At 33.8% G+C, this 24084-nt stretch overlaps 1 protein-coding gene across 1 annotated transcript in view; it reads right to left on the reverse strand.

Moving 5' to 3' along the window:
- MICU1 (Mitochondrial calcium uptake 1) overlaps positions 1 to 24084 on the reverse strand; it is an 83151-nt gene that overhangs the window by 11664 nt on the left and 47403 nt on the right. The window contains exons 6-12 of the mRNA XM_089233087.1: positions 20757 to 20816; positions 17011 to 17125; positions 15222 to 15304; positions 12182 to 12376; positions 6445 to 6585; positions 3651 to 3759; positions 570 to 659 (exon numbers count right to left, since the gene is read on the reverse strand). Of these exons, the coding sequence (XP_089089213.1) occupies positions 570 to 659; positions 3651 to 3759; positions 6445 to 6585; positions 12182 to 12376; positions 15222 to 15304; positions 17011 to 17125; positions 20757 to 20816 (793 nt within the window). The remainder of the gene's footprint in view (positions 1 to 569; positions 660 to 3650; positions 3760 to 6444; positions 6586 to 12181; positions 12377 to 15221; positions 15305 to 17010; positions 17126 to 20756; positions 20817 to 24084) is intronic.

A 24084-nucleotide genomic window follows, 5' to 3' on the forward strand; every position in this document is an offset into this window, starting at 1 on the left:
CTTTTTAACTATGCATTGTATGATAAAAACTGCTTGTGTTTAGACGTGTTCTATCACTCCTTAAAGTTTTATCCTTAAATTCTGAATCACCCTGCCTATTACAGGTTGTCTGGGCTGAAAGTTCTCAAAAGTAATGACTTACACTGAGAGAAAATCCACATGCTTGGCTATAAAAATGCTGCATTGTCAATAGAGGATTGCTCTAGGTTTTTTTATCCAAGTTTTCTATCAAGGTTGCACATGTACAATGTCAACAGCTGCTTTGAAATGCCTTTTGCAGCAGTCAAGCACTGACTGCCGGTCAGCATATGTTTATAGATGCACCAAAATAGAATAATAGGTCCTTTTTTTTCTTCACAGAACTGACAGTAACAGGATACATTCAGGACAGTAAAAACTTTTACACGTTTTTTATTAACAAACTATTGAAAAAAATGAAAAATGTGGGAGACACACACACACACAAAGAATAATTTTTTCTAAAAAAACTAAAATACATATTTTTAATTACTTCCCTTTTTAATCACACAGAGATTTTTTTGTAAACACACAAAGTAAAAAATACTTACTATTTTCATCGAACAGAGTAAAAACAACATCAATAACATGGTCACTCAGATCCAAATGTGCAACAGTTTTTGCCACATGCTTTAATGTAGCTGATAAAATAAGAGAAGTGGAAAGTCAACTAAAATTATATAATTTATGCACAGTATATAACATACATACAGACTGCTACATATTGATTTCAGCCAATAGGCTGAAAAGTGACTTCGAGCTAAATAACAAATACAGTGTGGTCTTGAGCCCTATTTACATCAAACTATGATTTAACGATGAAAAAATTATACTGAAATCTTTTGTTTTCTCTCCTCTTTCTAAGCACACTTTTCTTGCCTACAACCAATTATGTCCCATTATATGAGAGTTACCCCATTTTGCTATCAACCCATTTAAAATTGTTGAAAATTGCAACAGTACCTGGTTATGAGGGGAAAAAATATAGTACTGCAAAGTTGTAAGACAATTTTTATAGCGGGTGCATTTAAAGAAGGTATCAACAATGCTGAACTGGAAGAGATGTGAACAACAGCATGAGTTTGGTGGTGAGGCTTAGATGATGTGTTCTGCTTTGTTTTTCTATTGCCAAAGTAACTTTGACAAAGGAACACATGTAGTATCAAACACATGTAGTTCATTGCTGCTTCTGAAAGCTTCCTCACATACCACTTAGATTGCACATTGTCCTGTTTAATTCATTTGCAGTAAAATCTCCATATAATGAAGTCACTCCAGTCTTTTAAAACATTTGTTAAAGGGAAATAATTTTTGATGAAGGGTAAATTAACAAATATGTGAGTGTTCTATAAAAAATTTCATTACACAGAAAAATTTGTTGAATAGAAGCCTCTTATATAATATTTTGAAATTTCACATGGTCTTGCATTTTCACTGAAAAATATTTACCATAACTTATGTTCTAACCATTGTATAAAAAAATACAAAAGATAAAACAAAATATTATTTATAAAATGAAATTTATTGTCATTTTTTTATAACCTTTTAAACATCATTTACAGTATTTTCCTGTGTATAATCTATAGATAGTATCTTGAAAAACCATCAGAATTTCTTAGTGCAATGTATATATATCCCTTTCAGACCCAGTACTAACAAACGGAGAGTGGGTTTTTTTTGCTGAAGGCATTCTTTTCCAATCTAAGGGAGTTCAGCCTTGACGCTCTGAGGTTAAAAAAAAACAGAATATCTACAGCAGACGAAACACCCCCCCCCATTTGTGCATACAGCATCTGAAAAGGATACACCAGTGCCTTTATCTGCTTTTTTTTCCTGACAGATTGGAATAGAAATAAATATTTAAAAATAAATTAAAAAAAAAAGGTTTCCAAAAATTTATAAATAGCATATGGATGCAAGTAGAAAAATCAACATTTTTTTTTTAAATGCTACACATAAACAACACTTTTGTTCTTTAAGATTTCATTATTTGTGAATGAAATTTTCATACGTGGATTCCACTCCGCCCGCGAGCACACACACACACACACACACAGCGGTCGATAAAATATTTTTCTCAAAGCAGTGAAATTTCTCTAAATTTCTTTTAATTTTGTTCAATGCTTCCCTAAATACCGCTATCCTCCACAATGGCTGGAAAATCAATAAAATTATTCTAATTTATAAATCAGGTTCACTTTACACTCCCCTTAATTTTAGGCCAATAGCAATCACCTCGTCCTGTTGTAAAATCTTCAAACATATTGTAGCAAAATAAATCCATATCCACTCAGACTCCATTAATTTTTTTCCGCCAATCAACACGGCTTTAGACAATCCGTCTCCACCGCCTCTTAATTGGTCCTATTCCATGACCTCTTGGGAGCCATAGATAAAAACCTACAAAAAGATATTATTCTCCTATATTGCTCTAAAGCTTATAATAAAGTTCCCCATGATAAACTTCTCCTTAAACTCTCTAATCTTGGCCTCAATGTGCAACTACTTATATGGGTGGAGGCTCTCCTAAAATATTGTAAACAGTTTGTCCGTTTTGAAGATCACAACTCCCCTTCCGCCTCCGTAAAGTCTGGTACCTCTCAAGGATCGGTCCTCTGTTATTATTCTTATTTTACATCAAAGACCTCCCAGAATCTCGGGAATGCACCATTAGATTCTTTGTAGATGACTGCAATTTACTGTACCGTTCACCAAGAGTCTGATCAAGAACTTCTCTAACATAACCTGGCTTCCATTGCTGGTGTTCATTATGGCAGATGCCTATCAATATTTCAAAAATAGTTCACCTCCATCAATAGTTTAACATTATCCCAAGTTTATCAAATTAAATACCTTGGTGTGATAATCGCAGCCAACCTACATTGGAACATGTTAACTATGTTTACCAGAGAAATGTTTCAACAAATTTTTCTTACTCCGCACCTTAAACATTCCACTCAGGATATCAGACTACTCTGCTACCAATCTTACATCTCTTCATTTTTTCCTACGCCGCTGAAATCTGGGACTCCTACACCTCCAGTAATATAGACAAACTCGAATGAATCCAAAATAAATCCACTTGATTTGTCAATGACTTCTGGCCATCCTTTGTTTCTGTGTCCACACTTAAAAACAAACCTAATCTCTTCCCCCTCTCTTTACTCTTCATCTCATTTCTTGATTAATACAAGAATTTCTATGGTCATCTCAACTTTAATACTTCTGGTATCCTAACCTAACCATCCTACATCTCTTAAAATAAAACCAATTTTTGCTTCTACTGACTGCTTTAAATACAGCTTCTTTCCTCATACTATTGGTGAATGGAAAAAACTCTCCAGCTCTATTGTCGACTCCTCCACTATCACTAGTTTTTGTCCAATATCAAACAATATCTTTGTCACTTTTAATCGCATCCTCTTGTATGGGGCCAACAATATTTCATAAATAAATAAATAAAAATAAATAAATTTGTATCTGCAGATTATAAACAGGAAATTAAGGTATTAGAAGAAAAACCAATTCACAAGAATGTGAGTTAAACAATGACTATGAGAAAAAATAAAACATTCTATAAACACCTCAAATAAAACGGGAAAAACATTATGAAAAACAAATCAAATTTTTACCTTGGTCAATAGATGCACCTGCAATATGATAAAATGTCAAAGCTGTGTCAACATCATTGATTCCATTCAGAAAATGAAAAAACAAAAGATAATCCTCAAGTGTGATACCCTAGAATTAAAATTTGATAAGCAAACAATAGAGGTAGAATGTGATGCAAGATAATTTGGAAAACTGCTATTAGCAAAGGAAATTTTCTGCAAATGATGAATTTGAGTGAATTTTCTGCAATTTCATGTTGGTATTACGTTTAAACTAGTCCATGGCATCCCAAAATTGAGCCAATTCACCAATCAGTTGAAAAAAAAAGACATTGCTTTCATACAAAGTTAAATGTAAAAAAAAAAAATCTTATGTTAAGATCAAAATATAGCTTTAAAACCAATTCAATTGTATTGCTGCTATTACTACTTATGCTAGGATCGTACTATCAGAATTATTAAATTTTTAAGATGTCTCCCAGTCCAGTATTTTGTACAGAATGTATCATGAAGGTATGTGCAAGATTACATGTTATTTTTTAGTCGAAGCCTCAGTCATATGATTATTTTCTGTTTTCTGATCAGGCTTCACATCTGGCAAGGGTAGCCTTTGAAAAATGTTTGAAATATGAATGTAAAATAAATTTATATACAGAAAAGCCCTGGCATGAGGGCTGTGCTCAAGGATCCGCATGATGAAAATAACAATGAAATACAGTAGAATCGCGATTATCTGGCCTAGTTTAATTATCAATGAACAGTAATAAACAAGTTTAAATAATTTATGTAATAACTTAGCCTACGTTTTATGTTTATGCTTTGTTCATTTCAAAAGTGTGTGTATTTGTACTGTACAGCAGTGTTTCTTAACCTTTTTGATGTAAAGGACTCCCTTTAGTGAAAGTCAAGGCAATTTCAAGTAGTGAAGGTCAATTTCCACACTGCCTCCTCATGAAATCCAAAATGTGTGCTTTTTTTTTTTTTTTAATTTGCATGTCATAAAAAATCAAATTGGCAAATTACAATTTCACAACACTAAATGTGTCCTTCACGCAATAATAGTAAATGAAAATGGTCCCAAAGACTCATGGGGGTCTGTTGAAAAACACTGCTGTACAGTGTATACTATTTTATGTTTCCTGCAATTAATTTAGACACTATGAAGTGAATCTTAAAATATGTGCAATATTTTTATTCTTGAACTTTTTCTGTACTAAATTTTTAAAAAAGAACAGTTCAGAAGTACATAACAAACATTTATTAATTGCCTGCACTTCAAGGTCAGAAAATATGAATAAGAGCAGGTTTTGGTATAAAAAAGACGTTTTTGATGGTATGAGTAGGGGCAGGAAGTGAGTACTGTATTTATAGAACTCTGGCCTATCTGACTTTTCTGTTATCCAGCCCACCCTTCCACCACATTAGGCCAGATAGACAGCGCACGCAGAGTCTACTGTATATTAATACTTATTCTCACAAATGGTGAAATTTACCTCAGTATTTCTGTACATTGACTTATCTGAACATTGCGCTTTATAATTATTTTGTCAAGCTTAGCAAATTCTAAAACTGCAGAGAGCGGAGTTCTTTAATAAACTAACAAATTTGTTATCAATAATGCTTTGCTCTACAAAAAAAAAAAAACTTCTCTATGTGCAAGCAGTTTTTGCTTGATGCCATATGCTTCCCTTATTAATATTTTATCATCACTAGCAGCAGCTATTCTTCCTGTCCACTTGTTTGGCATGCTTCATGTTTTTAGCCATCGATTTCATACAGCCACAGACATCAAAATAATCTTCTTCTTTTATGTTTTAATATACTACATAGCTATAACTGTAGCTTTGATTATTATTTACAAAAAGATAGATTAATGAAACGATGAACCTCTCAGCTAATTATACAAAGTACAATTGCCTAGATTCCAAGCAAAGACTAATTTAAGGAAGAAAATTCATATTCCTCTGAGGGGAATCGAACCACCAACCTCTTTACTGTCTGGGCAAGTACTCCACCATTATAGTCTTCAGCGGTTGTATTAAAACCATGAAAATACGGCATAACTTCCTAAAAAAACTTATCGAGACTTTAGTCTATTTGCTGTTTTCAAACTGGCTGCAAAATTTTTTATTTTATTGCAATTTTTTTTTTAATCCCTGATGGTTGCCACACCTAGTCTGTATTCAGCTGCAAGTTTCCAACATCACCCACTTTCAGTCTTTTCACAATTTCCATTTTTTTCCGATGTTTAAAATAACACGTTTTCGTTTTTCGCTATTCTGCACTTGAGAAAGATGAAAACTGTTGACACTATTAAAGCTAAAGAAAGATTGAAAATATCTGTTTTTAAGCAAGCTAGGAAAGATATCCCCCCGACAAAAAAATGATAAGAACTCTTTTGTTGTCAAGAAGACCCTCGCCTCCCTTTCATTAAGGCAAACCCACAGGATTAAGATGAATCCGTAGACAAGAAAAAAAAGATGACAGCTAAATCTACTCCTATTCACGCATTTGTTTGCTTGTCAATCGTTTATAACTACATACACTGTACCCGGATCCACCATTATTTACATCTATAGCTCACAGATATGGTATGTACAATTGTTTGGAAGTGGATCATTGTACAATAGAACAAGGCTATCGAGTTGAGAGATGAGAGGATTCAAGTTCCAAGAAAGTACCAACTGTGTTCAGCCTCACTGACGATAGAAAACTGAAAATTAGTTAGGTAGAAAAGGTGTTCGATAATCAATGCTCCACTGTATTTTGTATAATTTAATACAAAAAAACAAAGGTATAAACACAAAAAATTTACTTTTGCATTTTTAAATCTTTTTTTCACTCTCTTCAACATCTTTACCCTTTTTTTCTCTGGCAATCCTGCATAAGCTAGTAGTAAATCAGCAAAATCACCTTCCCGAATAACACCAGATTCATTGGGCTTTTTCCTCTGAAACTACAAAAATTCTGCATCATAAATATATTGCAAAATTGATGGGAAATAGAGTTAATGGAAATAGTTTTAATCATACATTCAAACAAGAGAAAATCTTCCTAAACAGTTAGGCAAATAAATTTACCAGTTAGAAAATATCTGAATTTCTTGCTGTGGATTATAAATAACAGCACATTATCTGCTACTTCTTTTTCCTTATGAGATGTTGGAATAAAAACAAAGTTATTTTCAAAAATATAATCAACATAAAATAACTCCACTGATATGTATTTTGGCCCACTGCAATGAATGCGAAAAGTAGTTTTCTGTTCTATATTTTCACTCATAAAGGTGAAGAGCATTTCAAGTGACAACAGAAAATATCAAATATATGGCAATATCCTAATGATTAGATTTTCTCTAAATTTCATCATTCTTGCAACGATCTTTATGCACACTCAAACATATCCACACAGAGACTAATTTCTTAATTTTTTACTATATTTGTTTAAAACTTCCATAATCTTGGGCATTATAGAACCTGCACATTCCTGGTTGAAAATTAAGCTTCAAATAGAAATAAATTACCTTTTGGGTGAGATAACAGAAATAAGAGAATAACAACGTAAGTAAACCCAAAATGTGAAGAAAAAAATCAGCTAGACGTGTTTTGGAACTGCATCAAAATGACTTACAATAACAAACAAAAGACAAAATGGAAAAAATGGCAAAAACCCCCATATAGTGGGTATTACTCGCTGTTCAGGATGCAGAGTCGATGTCTCTCTCTTGAAGTTTCGACTTTTCATCCTGAACAGTGAGTAACCCCGCTATATGGGATTTTTTCCATTTTATCTTTTGTTTCCTACTGGAGAACTTGATGCAATTTTGAAATGTGTCTAGCTGTTGTTTTTCCTCACATTTTGGGTATCATCATTCTGTGGTGTCCCAAGCGGGAAGAGCTTAGGTAATTTTGCCCATTACTCTGAGACCAAGTAATATAACATGAATTGTGGATCATTTAGATGTGAAGTAAAAGCATACTGTGGAGGTTTCCCCAGAGGTTTTGCAACAACATTGGGAATGGATGATATGGTAACTGTTACTATTTCACTGAACCCCTGTACATGGGATATTATAGTACAACTGCAACCTATAAAGGCCATATGTAATAAATGAGGAAGCTACTCCTGTTTGTGATACCCTTTTTAAGAAAAGGAGCAGAGGAGGTCTCCCAGGGATATGGCCAAGAACTCAATATGAAGTTATTGGAAAATAACACATGAGAGTTCAAGTTAGAGCAGAGAATTGATACTCACCACGAGTTCAGGGGTGTTTAGTACAATTAAGAAAATTTATCAAGTTGTAAATGCTGGCTGCATTTAGTATTTCACTTAGTGTCACCTGATGATCACCAAAGTAGTTCCTTCTCAGGATAGAGAAGGCACAGCTGTCCCACATAGTGAAATAGTGAAGTAGAGTTTCGTCGTCTCCTCTCCACACACAGGACAAATAGGTGAATCTGCACAGCCACAGTTGTGTAGGTATTTTGCTAGGTTAGCATGACTGATATGATCTGTATAACCTGTTGAATCTGTTTTCTATTCAGTGAAATAAGTTTTTTGTCAATGTTTGGTTGGGTTCCCAAGGCCAGCTTGGCCTGTCTGCAGTCCTGTCTCGAGTTCCATTGCAGATAATGTTTATTTTCTATCCATTATTTGACATCTCTTTTTATAAATGACATTGAAACAGGATAGAAAGGTTCAGGTTCGCTGCCTCTTTGGCTATCTGGTCTGCAAGCTTGTTTCCCTGGAAATTTACATGTCCAGGAACCCAGTAAAGGTTGATGTTGTTGTCAAGTGCTGCAAAGTTATTCAACATATCAGTGCAGTAGTTGACGCACAGTTGAAACTTGAAAAAGTTGTCAAGAGCCATTAATGCTGCTTGGTTATAAGATAAAATAATGATTTACTTGTTATGATACCCTTTTGCAATAAGGTTTTCAGCTAGCATGGCTATTGCAAGTACTTCAGCTTGGAAAACTGTAGTCGTTTTACCAAGATACAGATGTATCTTATGGTAGTCATGATCCACTCTAGAGATGCGGAAGATTGCTCCAGCCCTAGTTTTGGTTATTCTGGAGCCATCAGTGTAGCATTCAATAGCTCCAGTCGGGATGTTATCAATTATGTCAGCAATTTCGTTTCTCCTAAGTATGTGGATAGTGTAATTTTCAGTAAAGTTTTTTATTTTGAAACAGGAGTCTCTCAGCATTAGTAGAGAAGGAATTTCTACTTTACCCCCAGTAGACAACTGTCAAAATGGTTTTTAAAATAGGGTTTGCATCCCATATAGGGTCGGTTGCACCAGATACCGTTTCTTCCAAGCCTGTACATGGTCTTAAAAGCTGCTTCTTGTAGATACCACCTTAGAGGTGCAGCTTGAGAGCAGTTTCGAGGGTAATTGAAGGGGAACTGGGTAGAGCTCCCATGACCAGAATGCATGCTAATCTTTGCACTTCTTGTAGGACAGTCTCATAAGGTCTTTACTAAAACCTAATGCAATACCATAGCTCAGCATTGGGCATACAATAGCAGTGTAAATCCACTGGGTGGTTTTAGGGTTTAAACCGTAAGTTTTACCAATAATTCTTTTGCATAGCGTAAGTATATTAGTGGCCCATTTAGCTCTTTCTTGAATATGAAATTTCCATGAGAGCTTAGAGTCCAAATGCCATCAAAAGTATTTCACTCTGTAACATGTGGTAAGCTCTTGTCCCTTGAGGGTTAGATTTCCAAGTTCCCATTTTCTGTTCCATGTAAATATCACTATTTTAGATTTTTTTTCCGTAGAAAATAATAGTTGGCGTTTATCACCCCACCTGTTGACAGAGTACAAAATTTGTTGAGAAAGATTCCTCAATGTGTTGATAAATTATGCCCTTGAATGAGCACGACTAGATCGTCTGGATAAGCCTGAGTATATCCTGGTCTTTCTATTAGATCAGAGATCAAGGAGCTGAAGACTATGTTCTATAAAAATGAAGAAATAATTCCCCCTTGTGGGCAACCTCTCCTGATAGTTCTTTCAGCTTGGGCAGAAATTGTTCGGTTCCTGAGCATGATCGATCCATCTAATTATCATAGGTGGAATGTTATAATCTATTAGTGCCTTTCGTATAGAGTTGAAAGTAACATTATATATATCTCAAAGGTTCCAACAATGTCCAGAAAAATACCAACAGCAAATTGCCCATTGATAATTGTGTTTTTAATTCTCCAGATCAATTGATGAAGAGCAGAGTCAGTGGAGTACCCAGTGTTAAAACCATGCTGGTTCACATTAATCTTGCCCATTAAATGGAGAATATCTTAAAGATGCCAGAGTATTAATCTTTCCAATAACTTCAGTTGAAAGGTAGATAATGTAATCATTCTGAAGGATGATATATTATGGATACCTATTTATAATAGGTGTCTTTTCCTGGTTTTGGTAGGAAGATACCCTTGGAGCTCCTCCATACTTTAGGTATGTATCCTAAAGCTAGGCTGACTTTGTAGAGACATTTTGGGTTTACTTGAGTTATTCTTATTTTTATAAAGCTTTAAGTGTTTTTTTAGAAACCTGTCTATAAGAATTTTTATGAACAGTTGCTAGGAACCAAATAATTCTTGAAGACAAGAAATACCAGTATATGTATGAGTGACTGTAACATAGGTGCCAATTCACAGACTTGAAAAAACTGTAGTTTATCCCATGATGACACATTCATCAAAGAAAACATGTCAAACAAATAAAAGGGTAAAACCGGGAACTTTTTTGAAATTGTAACAGGTGACCATATATAAATCCCATTTTTCCGGGATGCATTTTTCCATCCTGATTTTTATAGCAATAATTACCCACTTTGCTTGCTCAACATCATATCTGGTGACAATTCCCCATATTTTTCCTTAGAAACTGGGGGTCAGCCTGAAATTGCAAGTACTGGAAGAGTATTTTCTTTAGGGATTTTCCATTCAAACAAAGCACAATTTGAGGTCTTTTAGGGATTTTTCTATGAAGATACAAAAAATCGGAAGAATTAGAGATTTCCAACTGGAAGGTTTTTGATAAGATTGAAAAATCAGAAGGCTTCCGGATAAATTGGAAGCATTGGCAACTATGCTATAATATTTTTATAAATTAAAAGTGCAAATTAATTGCATGAAAACACCTAAGGTGATTTAAACATGAAACTGTAAAAGAATTCAGAATTAATTATTTGTTCTCAAGCATAACTAACTTTATGCCCAAATGAGTTAATTATTACTTAAGCACTACTTTTTTTATGCATGTTAAGCAAATTATGGATCCTTAGTTATATAAAACATCTATTCTAAGCAGAGATTCAACCTGTCAATCCTCAACTAGGTGTGCTAACCATATGACTACCAGGCAGAATAAATTAAAAATGCAGGGCTCCCACTCAAAAAATTACAAAAAATAGAAAAAAGCAGGAATAGAAAGTAGGCCAGGGGAGGGTAACCCCCTTAGACAACATATAATCATAGCATAATAAAAAAAATTCCAAAATTTTTTTTAATTAAAAAAAATTTAATTTCAATTTTTTTTGATAGCACTATTTGAGTATCCTGTGAGATTGACTTGAGCCAAAGCAAAATAGCAGAAATGACTTGGTTACAAAAACAATTTTTGTAACCAAGCAACCACAGATAATTCTTTTTCATCTCTCTTCAAAATATAAATTACATTCTTTTTTGGAGTCTTCCACAGTCCAGCCTGCCAACTCTCTCCGACAAAGCACAACAAATTATGAAGACACGTGTACGTTTTTTAATAATGATGCTCCTTTTAGACCACTTTGAAAAGCACAGTGCAAAATGTGTAAATTACAAGCTTACAATGCTCAGCAAAGAGCTAGAAATGAAAGTGCTTAATTTGTCAAAAATGATTGCACTGGAATTGAACAGTGTAATGTAAACAAATCCCTTTAAATAAAAATACAAAAGACAATTGAATGCTATGGTATAGCATCAGAATCACCAAACCTAGTAAAGGCCTATGTATCCAACTGCTTTGTAATGTACTGTTGTTTCACCTATACACCAAACGTGGACTATAATTTTGAATGATGAATGTTAGTTACGGTCCGAGACCATGAAGTAGTAAATACAAAATTATTTTTTCCATCCAGACAGAAGTTTTTAATGACTACTTTACTTGTTGAACCCTCAAAATAAGCAAATAAAAAACCAATGAACCAAATGGTCCACATGCCCCCCCCCCCCCAAATAACCTTGAAAACGATACAATTTCTGCCTTGACAGAATCATTAATTGCAATCTACTACATTTGTAATATTTGGCAATATATTGATGATTCCCTGCTCAATTAAAACCAATTACACAAATTTTGTTGATAGGATTTGGTAAAAAAGTATGAAAAGTAGGACAACCAAGAAAGTAGGACATTGTAGGAAAAGTAGGACGAGTGGGAACCCTGAAAATGAAAACAAGCTACTTAATTACTGAATTTATTTAATATTTTAAAATGGCATCCTGTTCATGGTTTCAATAAAATATTTTTCCCGTGGAAATTTGAATGACAAACTTACTTCTAAAGAGAGTATTTCAGTTTGTAACTGTCGTTGAAATTCTAAGAACTTTTCAATTGTCAATTTTTTATCCAAACTGGATCCAAAAAAGTATGTTGATAAAGCACTACTGAATCCTTTGTATATGTTCCCTGTATTTGAATGATCCCTATGCCGCATACCCATGCTTGTTTGGCTGCGAATGATAGTCTGCACCTGAAATTTATTTCCCAAAAAAATTGCAATACTGATTTAAAAATTACTTGATCATATCACATTACAGGATGGAAATCATTACAAATTAATATGGAAATTATTTTTTTTTCATAAAATACACAGTACCTATATACACTTACCTCAAAAACAATGAAGTTTATGAATAAAAAATGTTAAAACTACTAGAAAATGGGGATGAGCAGAAACCAAAGAAGAATTGCTCCTAATTTTGAAATCTCAGACAGGTTTTCTTTCATTGTTTCTTTTTAGATGAAATGACAAGTTCTAAACATGTGCAGTTCTAGGAAGTTTGAAATTTTTGTTGTTCTAGTGTTAAAAGCACCATGATGTCTAAGAAAAGTTTAGGAAAGTCATGTTGCAGTTGCCAAAAATGTGTTTATTCTTCCCAGAGAACCTACAAACTAATATTTTATCACAAAAATGAGAAACTTTGCCTGGTTTTAATTTATACAAAAATTGCCACATTTTTAAGACAAATAAATTCAATTGGTCGAGCGGTCGACATATTTCGGCTCTTCAATGGAGAGCCATCACCAGGACCTCGTGGTCAGAATTCACACGAATGAGTCGTGATGTTTACGTCTGGTCGTCCGAAGAGTTCGCCTTTGTATTTGCTGCGTCCGAGTGGTTCCAATTCGCATCCAAAGACCACCAATAAAATTGTAATTATTAAACTAAAAGTAAATTTAATTTTTTAGTTACAATATGCAGTTACATGTTCATATTTTTGGATTTATCATAATGGATATTGCACTATAAATATGGAATTTTTTGTGAATCGCTTTGCAAAGCAGGGTTTACATTTCATTTATTGAAAGTTTTAGCGAGCAGGTTTTGCATAAAATGTTGAGTTTGTGTATTATGTATTACAGTGAAATCTTGATATAATGATACTTTATGGACCAGGAAAAAATTGTTGTTGGCATTCATTTTGAATTGGAGTTGTCAGTTAACCCAAAAATTTGTTTGTGAGTGTTTATTCACAGCAAAAAATTATAACTGATTACTTGAATAAAATTCAGTCAGTTGTTTCACTTTTGTGTACTATACAGAAAGTAGCTTCGTAGCACCTTCATTAACATTTTTGGAGAGTAGCTGGTGAAAAATATTAATGCTATCAAACACCCTTGAAAGAACAAAAACTGATGAGGAATTTTAAAATATATTGAAGATAATTTTGATAATTTTAAAATATTGTTGTAGCAGTTTCAAAATCCTCTTAAAAATATCACTGTAGAGAGATTTATTGCAGTAAAGAGTATCATCATATCAAGAGGAGTTTAACATTAGACTATAAGCAATTTCAAACAAGGTCTGAAAAAATATTGTTGTACAGGGTTTTATCGATATATCAGGTATTGCTGTAGCAAGGTTTCACTGTGCAATTTCACAAAAAAATTATGAAGTAGAAAATTATGAAGCCTGTATTTGTCAAACATTAAAATAAAGTTGCACCTTATCAGACATATCAATTTGCATTTGCATCAGTTATTTTCTGATGTGTTGCAAAATATTTGCATATGTGTGTCATGAAATTAGAAGAAAAATAGAAAAACTAGAGATCTGAAAAATATAAAACTGAAAAATCAGAAAACCATTTAAACCTTTTTGGACCTATAGCTCCAGTTCTCTCGGCATCTGGATTCAAGTTAAGAAAAGAGCAAAGTTGTTTGGGTCAGATCTTCCGCTGGGTGTGAATCTTCCACTGATTGCAGCTGTTATTTTACAGCTGACAGTACTCAATCTCTGGCCCTTTCTTTCAAACAGAGCATCACTTCTGTCTATTTAGCAGTATAAGAGATTAGTTTGTAAAATTAAGAGCAATTTAACAAGTTGTGAATGTGTATCTATAACAGTACAAGTGTGCATCTAGTGTGGTGCATGTATTGTTAGTACTGCCATATATTTTACAAACTATGAGTGAAGGGTAGTAATTGAATTATTCGTACCGTTGTAGGTTTGTTGCTTTCTGTGGTGAGACTTTTTAATGGGGAGCAACCTCTGGCTTGCAAAATGTGTTCCTAAAAAAAGTATTAATCCACACAACAGGATGAATACATCAGATTAGAGCCCCAGAGCAGTAACATATATCTGGCCTACAGACTGAAAAAAGTTGTGCATTCCTGAGCTACTAAAACTGTTTATCATAACACAGCCCATAAAACAGAAAATGCACCTGATTACTGACTGAAAGTTGATCAAAATAAAAACTGAGCATAGATTATGAATATTTGTTATTAAAATGGTAAATGTTTCAACAGCGAAGAGTTTCAGTGGAATACAGTAAAGTAAAAATGGATCAATCACACATGTTGATGATCTTCTGATTGCATAATTATAATTTTAATAGCATTTAGATTCATCATGCAGTATTCAGTTTTAAAGAAATAGAATTTTTAAAACAATGAATTTCCTTCAAAATTTTCATATTTTGTAGCCAGTACTATAGCATAATGATACTTGGATCACTTTAGCTTTATTTCATCTGGATCTGTAAGTCTATAATTCAAAATAATGAAAGTTTTGCAAAACTAAAAATAAAAATGACCTCCCAGTTGGATAATTTAATATGTTTACTATAAAAAGGTTTCCTCACAGTTTCTGCAGCTGGTTTTTGTTTTGTTTAGATGATTGTAATTGCTGTGGTAATTTTATTTGCAGCTTTTTCTCCCAAGAAAAATTTAAATAAATATATAAAAGAAATAATCCATAATTTTTTTAAGACATCACAGAGCCTATGGATATTAACAGATATGTATTATACTTTGAAAAACAAAATTAAAGAATGTTTTGTCACAATTAATATTATCATTAAAAAACTTGCCTTATCAAATTCTTCATAATCCACATTTCCATCACCATTCAAATCAAACATGCGAAATGCAATCTCAAAGTGTCTCTTTGATGCTGTGAAAAACCATATATTAGGACATCAGATATGTAATGCACGCATGAAAAATCATATGTATGAATATATTGTCCCCCTTCATGCTAGAAGTATGAATGTGTAAATTTTCATTTTTTTATCAGCTGGTTGGATATATTATTTTGTTGTTTAAGTTTTCCTGAAACAAGAATGTGTTGCTATTGAAACAAATGTTACAAAACATTTTAGGAAAATAACTTCCATAGAGTAACATGGAGGTAGAGTAAGCATTCAAACGTGATTTCTCTCATTCTTTTTTTTTCCCAAAGATATAGCACTTTCATGATTCTAGCATGAGGGGGATGATATGACATGCGTGTCTGCAGGACCGTCATTTCAACTTTTTCCGGGGGGTGGGGGGCAAAGAACATACAGTATACTCAATGTGTACATATCATTTCTAGTGTGTTTTCTAAAGCCACGGGGCAATCTTCCCTCCTCCAAATGACGGGCTTGTGTGTCTGAGAAGTTCAGACAACAGTCTGATATCTAGATGGCAACATGAGTCGGGTACTTGTGCATGGTTATGCTTGTGTCACATTCTGTAAAGTGCACGTGACTATCAGGGTAAACACCCAGTGCAGACAGTCAGAGGTAATAAGTATGGAAAAACAGTGTCCCTGTTTTCTAGAGTTCTGCTAGATATTGGAGAAAACAATGAAAAAGACACATGCAATGTAGGTACAAGTGTAAAGAAAATTTGTTCAAAGTTAGTTGCAGGTGTTGTGATAGAATTTTTGACAACTGTTTTTTGATCATGTCTTGGATTCTGCTTGTCAATGATAAAACATGGCTCATATTCAGTTGCAAACACATTTTCTGCTAAGGGCTTCAGTTTTGATACTTAAACCACCATTACTGTCATAATATTTCTAAATTTGCAGCAGAACTTGACTAAGTAACTAACTACCCTAACACTGCTTTTCACACTGACTATGTTCGACTGGCTGCAGCAAACCAACCCTAATGGCTATGTGTGATCAATACAAGGTGTTGCTTCTTGATGTGTCTCTGAATACCTATGTACATAAGTGAGATATTATACTATTTACTAAACTTTTTTGATGCACTTCACAAGTATATCCACACATACAAGTAAAAGAACAGCCATAATTTTAAACCATGAAATAAATATAGTTAGGGATAATATTATATGTACATTTTGAAACATTCATATTTTAATATACAACATTTACTAATACAATATAAGGTTCTCTGGCATTGTGGTGGCAATATATAACAATTTAATTCATACGGCTGCCTAGAAGGACTCTCTAGCATTATGTCTCTTGGGGCCTAATAGCCTTTCTATTTTGTAAATATAAATGTATTTTTGTGTTTGTTTTTGCAAATGAAAAAAAAGTAAGTCTTTATGCATCCACTTAAGACTGGTTAAGATTTAAAATGGTTCTGAAGTGAATGTTTGATTTTCTACTAGTGTAATTAATTCTGTGATATAAAAAGTTGTCTGGCATGCTGATCAACCTCATCATTTTGTAGCATGCATGGGAATATACGCATGGAAATACATTAATTTTCATCAAGCGTTACAATTTTGCAATGGTTGATCATAGATGATTGAACAGTAAAGGGCTAAAAATTTCACTTATTTTTTATATATTTTCATTATCAAAAGAAATCACTATTTTTTACATTCTTAACATTCAAAGAAAAACACAGAACTAACCTGAAAGCACTGTAAGTAGAAAAATGTATTCAGAAAATCCAATGAGGCCCGAAGCACCAAGTTTATAGAAAATACTTTCTTCATTAGGTGTTAATACTAATCTGTTTGGGTCTTGCTACACATAATGAAAACATAAATATTCTCAAACATAAAAATAATCATGTGTATCATATTCACATCTATAAAGTCATATATAATATCATATTGCAGAAATAGATAAGTATTAAAAATTTTCAAAAAATAAAAGGTATGAAAAAAACAAATGCAATGTACCTAGCGAAAATAGATGTTGTGCATGAAATTATTATTTATTTATCATTTTTTTATCTGTTTGTGTTGGCGGTTGCTTGTGTTCATTTTCTCTTCTGTATTTTTAGAAATTAAAAATAAACCAACTATCCACAATTATCATAATTAGTTTATTGAAATTTGAGTGTAAAAAAAAGTGAAGAGAAGAATAATTAAGAAAAAAAGAGGCAGGAACTCAGAAACTTTTCTGAACTCAGTTGAAACAGCAGAGGAAGCTGCTAGAGCAGATAAAAAAACTGCAAACAAGTTTGTGAAAAATTTAAGACAGATATTTACAATGTGATCAATTTTTCGCTGCAGTTCAAGTCAAGAACATGAGATGAAGAAAAATCCTTTCCAATCTCTACAGTACAATGGAGCTATATTGGGTATATATTAGTGTATTTTCAAGGCCACAACAGGCAAAATGCTAAAAAGATGCAAATAACAAATATGGATGTCATACATTTCTAAAACACAGCAACCCAATTAAAAATGCATTAAAATAAAATTAAAAACTATATATAAATGATAAAATATTATACAATCACCATAAAAAATATTTATGGTTGTCTTATTCTAAATATGGATAGTTTTTTGATTCACCCCGACATATTTATCGTATTTCTCTTCAAACGTGTCAGCTGTGTTTGGATTTACTACCATGGGGGTAAGCTATTCCATTTATTAACAACCCTATTAGAGAAAAATTCCCTGCCACAGCACAACTTATTGTCTTACCGATTGTATCTTACTGATCGATACTGGTGTCCCCTTGTCAAAACAGTTGATTGATGGCATATTAATAATTCATGGTCCATCCTATCCCTTCCGTTGAAAATTTTGAAAACTTCGATCATATCCCCCCAACACCTGTATTCATCCGATGTAAACATATTCGAAAAATGAAGTCTCTCTTCATAACTCAAAAACTGCGTGCCAACAAGGACACGCATAGCTCTTCTCTGCGCCTCTTCAACCAAGTTTATGTCCCTCTGTAGGTATGGTCTTCAAACCCTTACAGCAGACTCCAGTCCAGGACAAACTAAGCCTTGGAAAAGCGGAAGAATGACTTTAGAACAACACGAAGACACCTTTTTGAAAATAAAACCGAGCATTCTATTAGCTTTTTTTTACCACCGCTGAACAATGTTCAGAAAACCTAAGCTGCTCAGAAAAATGTGAGTTGTTGGAACCAAAATGAGTGACCATGCACTTGTCAATACTAAACGTCATGCTCCATTCATTTGCCCATGCTCCGATCCTGTTTAAGTTGGTCTGGGGCAACTCCCCATCACTTTGATTCCCAAGTACCCTCATTAGCTTCCCTTCATCTGAGAATAACAATCCCAACAATACCCTGACCGAGTTTATCGATAAAAAGTGGAAAAAGTATGGGGCCAAGGACACTTCCTGGAACTTTCTTTCCTGGATGAATCTTCCTTACACTGAAATGTGTAAGAAAGATTCACTCTCATTGTTTGCCCAAGATTCTGTAATAGCTACAAGATCCAGGCCCTTCACAGTTATATCATAGTTTCTTAAAAATCTTTCTTATTACACAAGCTCCTGGCATTTATTAGCACACATTTTAATTTGCCCTGTGATTAAGTGTCAATCGAGAAGCCATCCAAGTCAGAGGTGGGTCCCCTTCCATACTGTTATTATTAACAATAACTAACCCGCATGCCTGTCTATGTGGTCTGGGAGTAAAAAACCTGACCTGAGCCTATTGTAAACCTCCCAGACCTCACTCCTCTATTCAGATGAATCCCAGATGAAAATAATATCAGCATCTCCATTAAAGTTCCTGCCACCAAATTTCTTCTTCAATATCGGAAACAGCCAGAAATCGTATGATTTGAGTTCCTGACTCTAGGGGGGTTGTGACATGTTTTTTTTATATATTACATTTACACATTATGTTTCAGTTTTGAAAAGTTTGCGACAAAAAAGCGCAGAAAGTGTTGTGAACTGGTAGGAAATTGGACACTACATCATGATAATGTCTACCTGCATGTTGCTACTTCTAGTTAGAAATATAATTGAGTAAACGCAAAACTAAAATCATGCCAGAACCCCCTTACAGTCCAGATCTCACAACATGCTATTTCGGGCTGTATTCAAAGTTGAAGGAAAAGCTCTGTAGCAAAAAATTTAATGAAGATGCTGACGTTATTTTAGCTGTGCAGGGTTCACTCTCTCTGAGGCAGCTTCCAGAAAAAGCCTTCTTTACTTTCTGGATTGAAAAGTGGACTGAATGATGGGGTTATTGCATATCATCTAAGGCATAGTTTCCCAACCTTTTTAGCCCCATCGTCCCTTCTTCAGAAATTTTTTCTCCCATCGCAATCTAACCCACAGCATCCTGTTATACCCGTAGCTTCTACCGCCCACGTTGGGAATCACTGATCTAAGGGAAGATATTTTTTGCTATGCCTACTTTTCTTGATTTTTTCAGTTATATGACTTTTTTCTTTATATCATGCTTCAATGTGGTTCTCATCAAGGCGACTTAAGTTCACCTGCCACCCGGGTGCAAAGCCTCATGTGCTGCCCTGGCAGGAGGCTGAGGAGGGAGGGTGACCCTGGGATAAACCTGATTCTTTTTTTAGTACAAAGCCACACTACTGTTTAACCAAGCAAAGTCTGAGTGACAATAAGTCCTGCTTTTGAAGAAACTGTTCCATTTTTTGCACCAGAACTATTTTGATATTCTTAATTATGCCAAAATAACTTAATCTACATTACACCTTTTATTGACAAGTTATCATTACTTGCACTTATCCTGTAGAGAACAAGCACAGTGAGAGGTGACTTTTATTAAGAAATTTATATAAATGGCATTTCTGGTGCTTAATTGAATGGATAATTAGAAACCAAAATTTTTCTTTGCCTTTATTTGATGGTTCCGGCAAAATTATTGCATGGGGGCACCAAAATGTACACTTACCCTTTGTGTGACAAAGCACATAAAAGCATGATGTCATGTGAATTTTTACAATTGAAATTTTTTAAAATTTTGGTGTTTAATCAAAGCCTAAACTGCCACCCGGGTGCACAACACTCCTTGCATCCTGGCTTAAGCTGCCCCTGGTTCTCATAAAGTCAAATATAAATAGGGTTTCACTTCATAATTGAAAATGAAAAATAGCAGGAATTTAATTATTTATGAGACTTAATTTAAGTATGTATAGGATGTTTCTATTTTATTTTTAAAATATAACTATTATGTTTCTAATAGGTGTGTAAGCTGCACCTACAAAAACAAATTTTTTGTTACACATTCATACAAACAATTTCATATCGAAGAGTATATCATGTTGAAAGAAATGTGAGGCACTAAAAAATATTACACATATTTGGTGACACAACAGCAAAAACTGAAAACTGCATGTATAGAATTTGGTTTTATAAATCACAAAGCTGGCTAAAAATTTGAATTAATAAAAACTAACATTTGAAATTCCTGCATCCAGTTCCGACAATCTCTTTCCAGGCAAATGAATAGCATCTGTCTGAGGAAAAATAGAAAAAAGAAGTATATAATAATTGTGGAACGTAAAACAATATGAATGCAGTGTTCTGGATTAAGGGTCTTTCTTACAGAAATCATATATAGAGATTAATATTCACTTCTTTTCAAAATTATGAATTTATTGCTCATTGATGATTCCATTCATTCCAACAGAATGATTGACATAAAATGCTGAGTGGACATGAAAAATTATTCAGTGACATATAACTAACTGCCTGTGATAGAAGAGACAAATACGAGCTCTGTTCAAAAAGAAACCAAACTTATGAAATACAATAACTTTTTGTTTATAATCAGGCTTGTGACTGAAAGGATTTTAATCAAATCATACAGTGAAACCTCAATATAACGATACTCTGCGGAACAAGAAAAAATATCATTGTAGAGGGATTATCGTTATATCGAGAGACAGCAGTTTAACATTAGAGTATATATAGACTTCTCCAAAAAACAAGACATGAAAAAATATTATTGTAGAGCAATTTATCATTATATCGAGTATCCTTGTAACAAGGTTTCACCATAATAGTAAAAAATCATGTGAAAATAATAAAAATTTGATATGTTATTGCACATAAGTTAATTTTTATTATCACACATTTTTACCAATATGTATATTTATTTTAATATTGAATCAGTCAATAATCTGCAAATTTTGTATGACGGCTTTTTCAATATTTTTTGAAATTCCTGTCTTTGCTGATTGGATTATATGCGAAAAATTACAGTAACATTTCAATGAGTTAGTTTATGCTTGTCTTGCTTACTGATGTAGCATACAGTGATTCTTCAGAAACAAATCATGACATTTATTGCATCACACTGTCATTCAGTTTTCAGTCAAAATAGCACGCCGATGAGTTAAAGATTACTGGTCAGATGAGAGCTACATAGATAGATTCTTCAGAAGTAGCATGTCATTTTTACAGTAGAACCTCACTTATCCTGGGGGCTACCAACTTCTAATGCTTATAAAGAATAATCCAAAAAAAACTGATGTTCACTTGCGATTACCATAGGTGACCATTCTGAGAATGCATGCGCATTAACAACAAGACGTTAGAGAGAATTGACATAGTTAATTAAGACAACTAATTAAGCTAGCAGCAGATGTTAAAGAAGTTGATACGACATAGAATAGAAGGCAACCGAAAGATTTGCGGTTTAAATCCTGCCCATAATGCCATTTCTTTCCCCTTCTTTTACTTACATCTTCAATTTTTTGGGTATTTATTTTATTTTTTTAATTAATTAATTTTTCACCTGCACTCAAAGCTGTTATTTAATGTCTTGAAATCCCAAATGTGGGGTGTAGGTTTATGATGTGCTTACTATGTGGGGTGGCAGATCAATGGGTGAAGCAAGCACACCGCCCCACATATGCATGCATGATTTATTACTTTTCAAATTTGCATTTGTGAAAAATTCACTATTTTTTGAAAAATAATTACAATATACATCAAATATACATCAAAAACATCAAATACTTTCATTTTATCATGCAGAAAGTAATAAAAAGTGCTGGCTCGCATTGCCCAATCTGAATTTTCACCCCCACCCAGCAAGCACACCATGACCCTGCATCCTTTCAATGACGCTGGGACATTCAATAACAGCTTTGAATACAGGTGAAAAAAAAAAACAATCCAAAAAACAAAAATGTAAGTAAGAGAGGGGAAAAAATTATCAGTATGGGCAAGGATTAAAACCACCAACCTCTCAGTTGCCTACGATCCTATGTTGTACCAACTGCTTTAACAGATGCTGCTAGAAGGGGTCCTAATTGAATATATCGAAATATTCATGGATTTAAAACCCAATGGATTTTCACCAAAGGCAAAATTTAGAGGGCCCTTTGTTGCCCCCGAGATAAAAATTATACATAAATATATTTTTGTAGCAAATTAAAATATTGGGATACTGGAGAAAAAAAATACACATTCTTTTATACTGTTAATCTAAAATTTTTTTCGAGTGTTAGTGACCCACAATTTATGTGGAAGAAATCCTTGTGCCCCTCCAAAAGCTGATTCTGTGTACACACCTGTGATTTTCCGCGATGTAAAATGGTGACTACAGCAGAGCAGCTAGCCCCAAAGCAGAATGTTTAGCACTGTTCTGCGACGAGCCCTCCTGACTGGCAACGTTCTGCGGTAAAAATCCCCATACATGTAATAGTTTTTTTGCACATTTTCTTGAAATTCTTCCTAATTGTTCTGCGACATACGTCACAGATTTTATTACATTCTGCTTTGGGGGCAGCTAGATGACAAAACTGTGGATATTCAAGGTGGAGTTTTTACAGATTCGATTTCTTGTCTCAGCGATCTGGAAAATACAACTTGAACGGGCATTCCAATCCTTCTTGATTTTTCAAAAAATGTACATTTGCAATCTTGTAGGAACAAGGTGAATTTACGTCGTATAGATGCTGTCTTTGAATGCTAGTAGATAGCCGTGAAAGTACCGTAATTTCCAGTATGTAACCGGAGGGAATAAAACCCGCAGGGGGATAGAAACTCTGAAATTTTAAAATTCGGTATACAGCCTCTCATTCAGGGATGCAAGCAGATATCTGTTATCTTCAACAATCTGCTTGTATATCAATACAGTACAGTAAAATGATTCATTTGTACTTCAAAGTAATAAAACAACCTTTTCAAGGTTACACGATCACAATAAATGATAGAAGAAAAAGAAAGGGAAAAGTTTTGGGAGGTGTTTTTTTTTCTCTCTACTTCTTTTCTTCTTAGAACTAGGAAAGAATGCGTCCCCTGGGATGCGTGAACCAAATTTTTATGCATCCTTTTCTAAAATTTTGGGTATTTGACGTGCTATAGTGGGTCAGTGGCATCTTTGTGGTTAACACTAGAACTGAAAAGTTTAGTAATCTGGGGCTGTTTACAAAATGCCTCTGATTCCATATCCTTGCTCCTCTTGGCATGGCTCTTGTCTGTCCACGTTGCTCAAATCAAACATTTTGCTGCAAAGATGACACTGTGTTTTATATGAGTCATTTTTTTGACTGCTTCAATCCATTCAGCCCACCAAGGATTTAGATTTTTATATGCCCATTCTAGATTGAAAACAGTTTTCTTACTATTCACGATTTTCAAATAAAAAATACCCACGTGGAAAATCAAAATGTACACATGCTTCATGCGCGGTTGCTCACTGAAGTCAGCTTACAAAATTATCGCAACTGAACTACCCTGATACTTTTTATGCATGACATTTTATGATACATA

The sequence above is a fragment of the Pholcus phalangioides genome, unplaced genomic scaffold (genome assembly GCF_987345545.1).
Source record: "Pholcus phalangioides strain wild (caught in Gottingen) unplaced genomic scaffold, Ppha-v1.0 ptg000007l_1, whole genome shotgun sequence".
Taxonomy (NCBI): Eukaryota; Metazoa; Arthropoda; class Arachnida; order Araneae; family Pholcidae; genus Pholcus; species Pholcus phalangioides.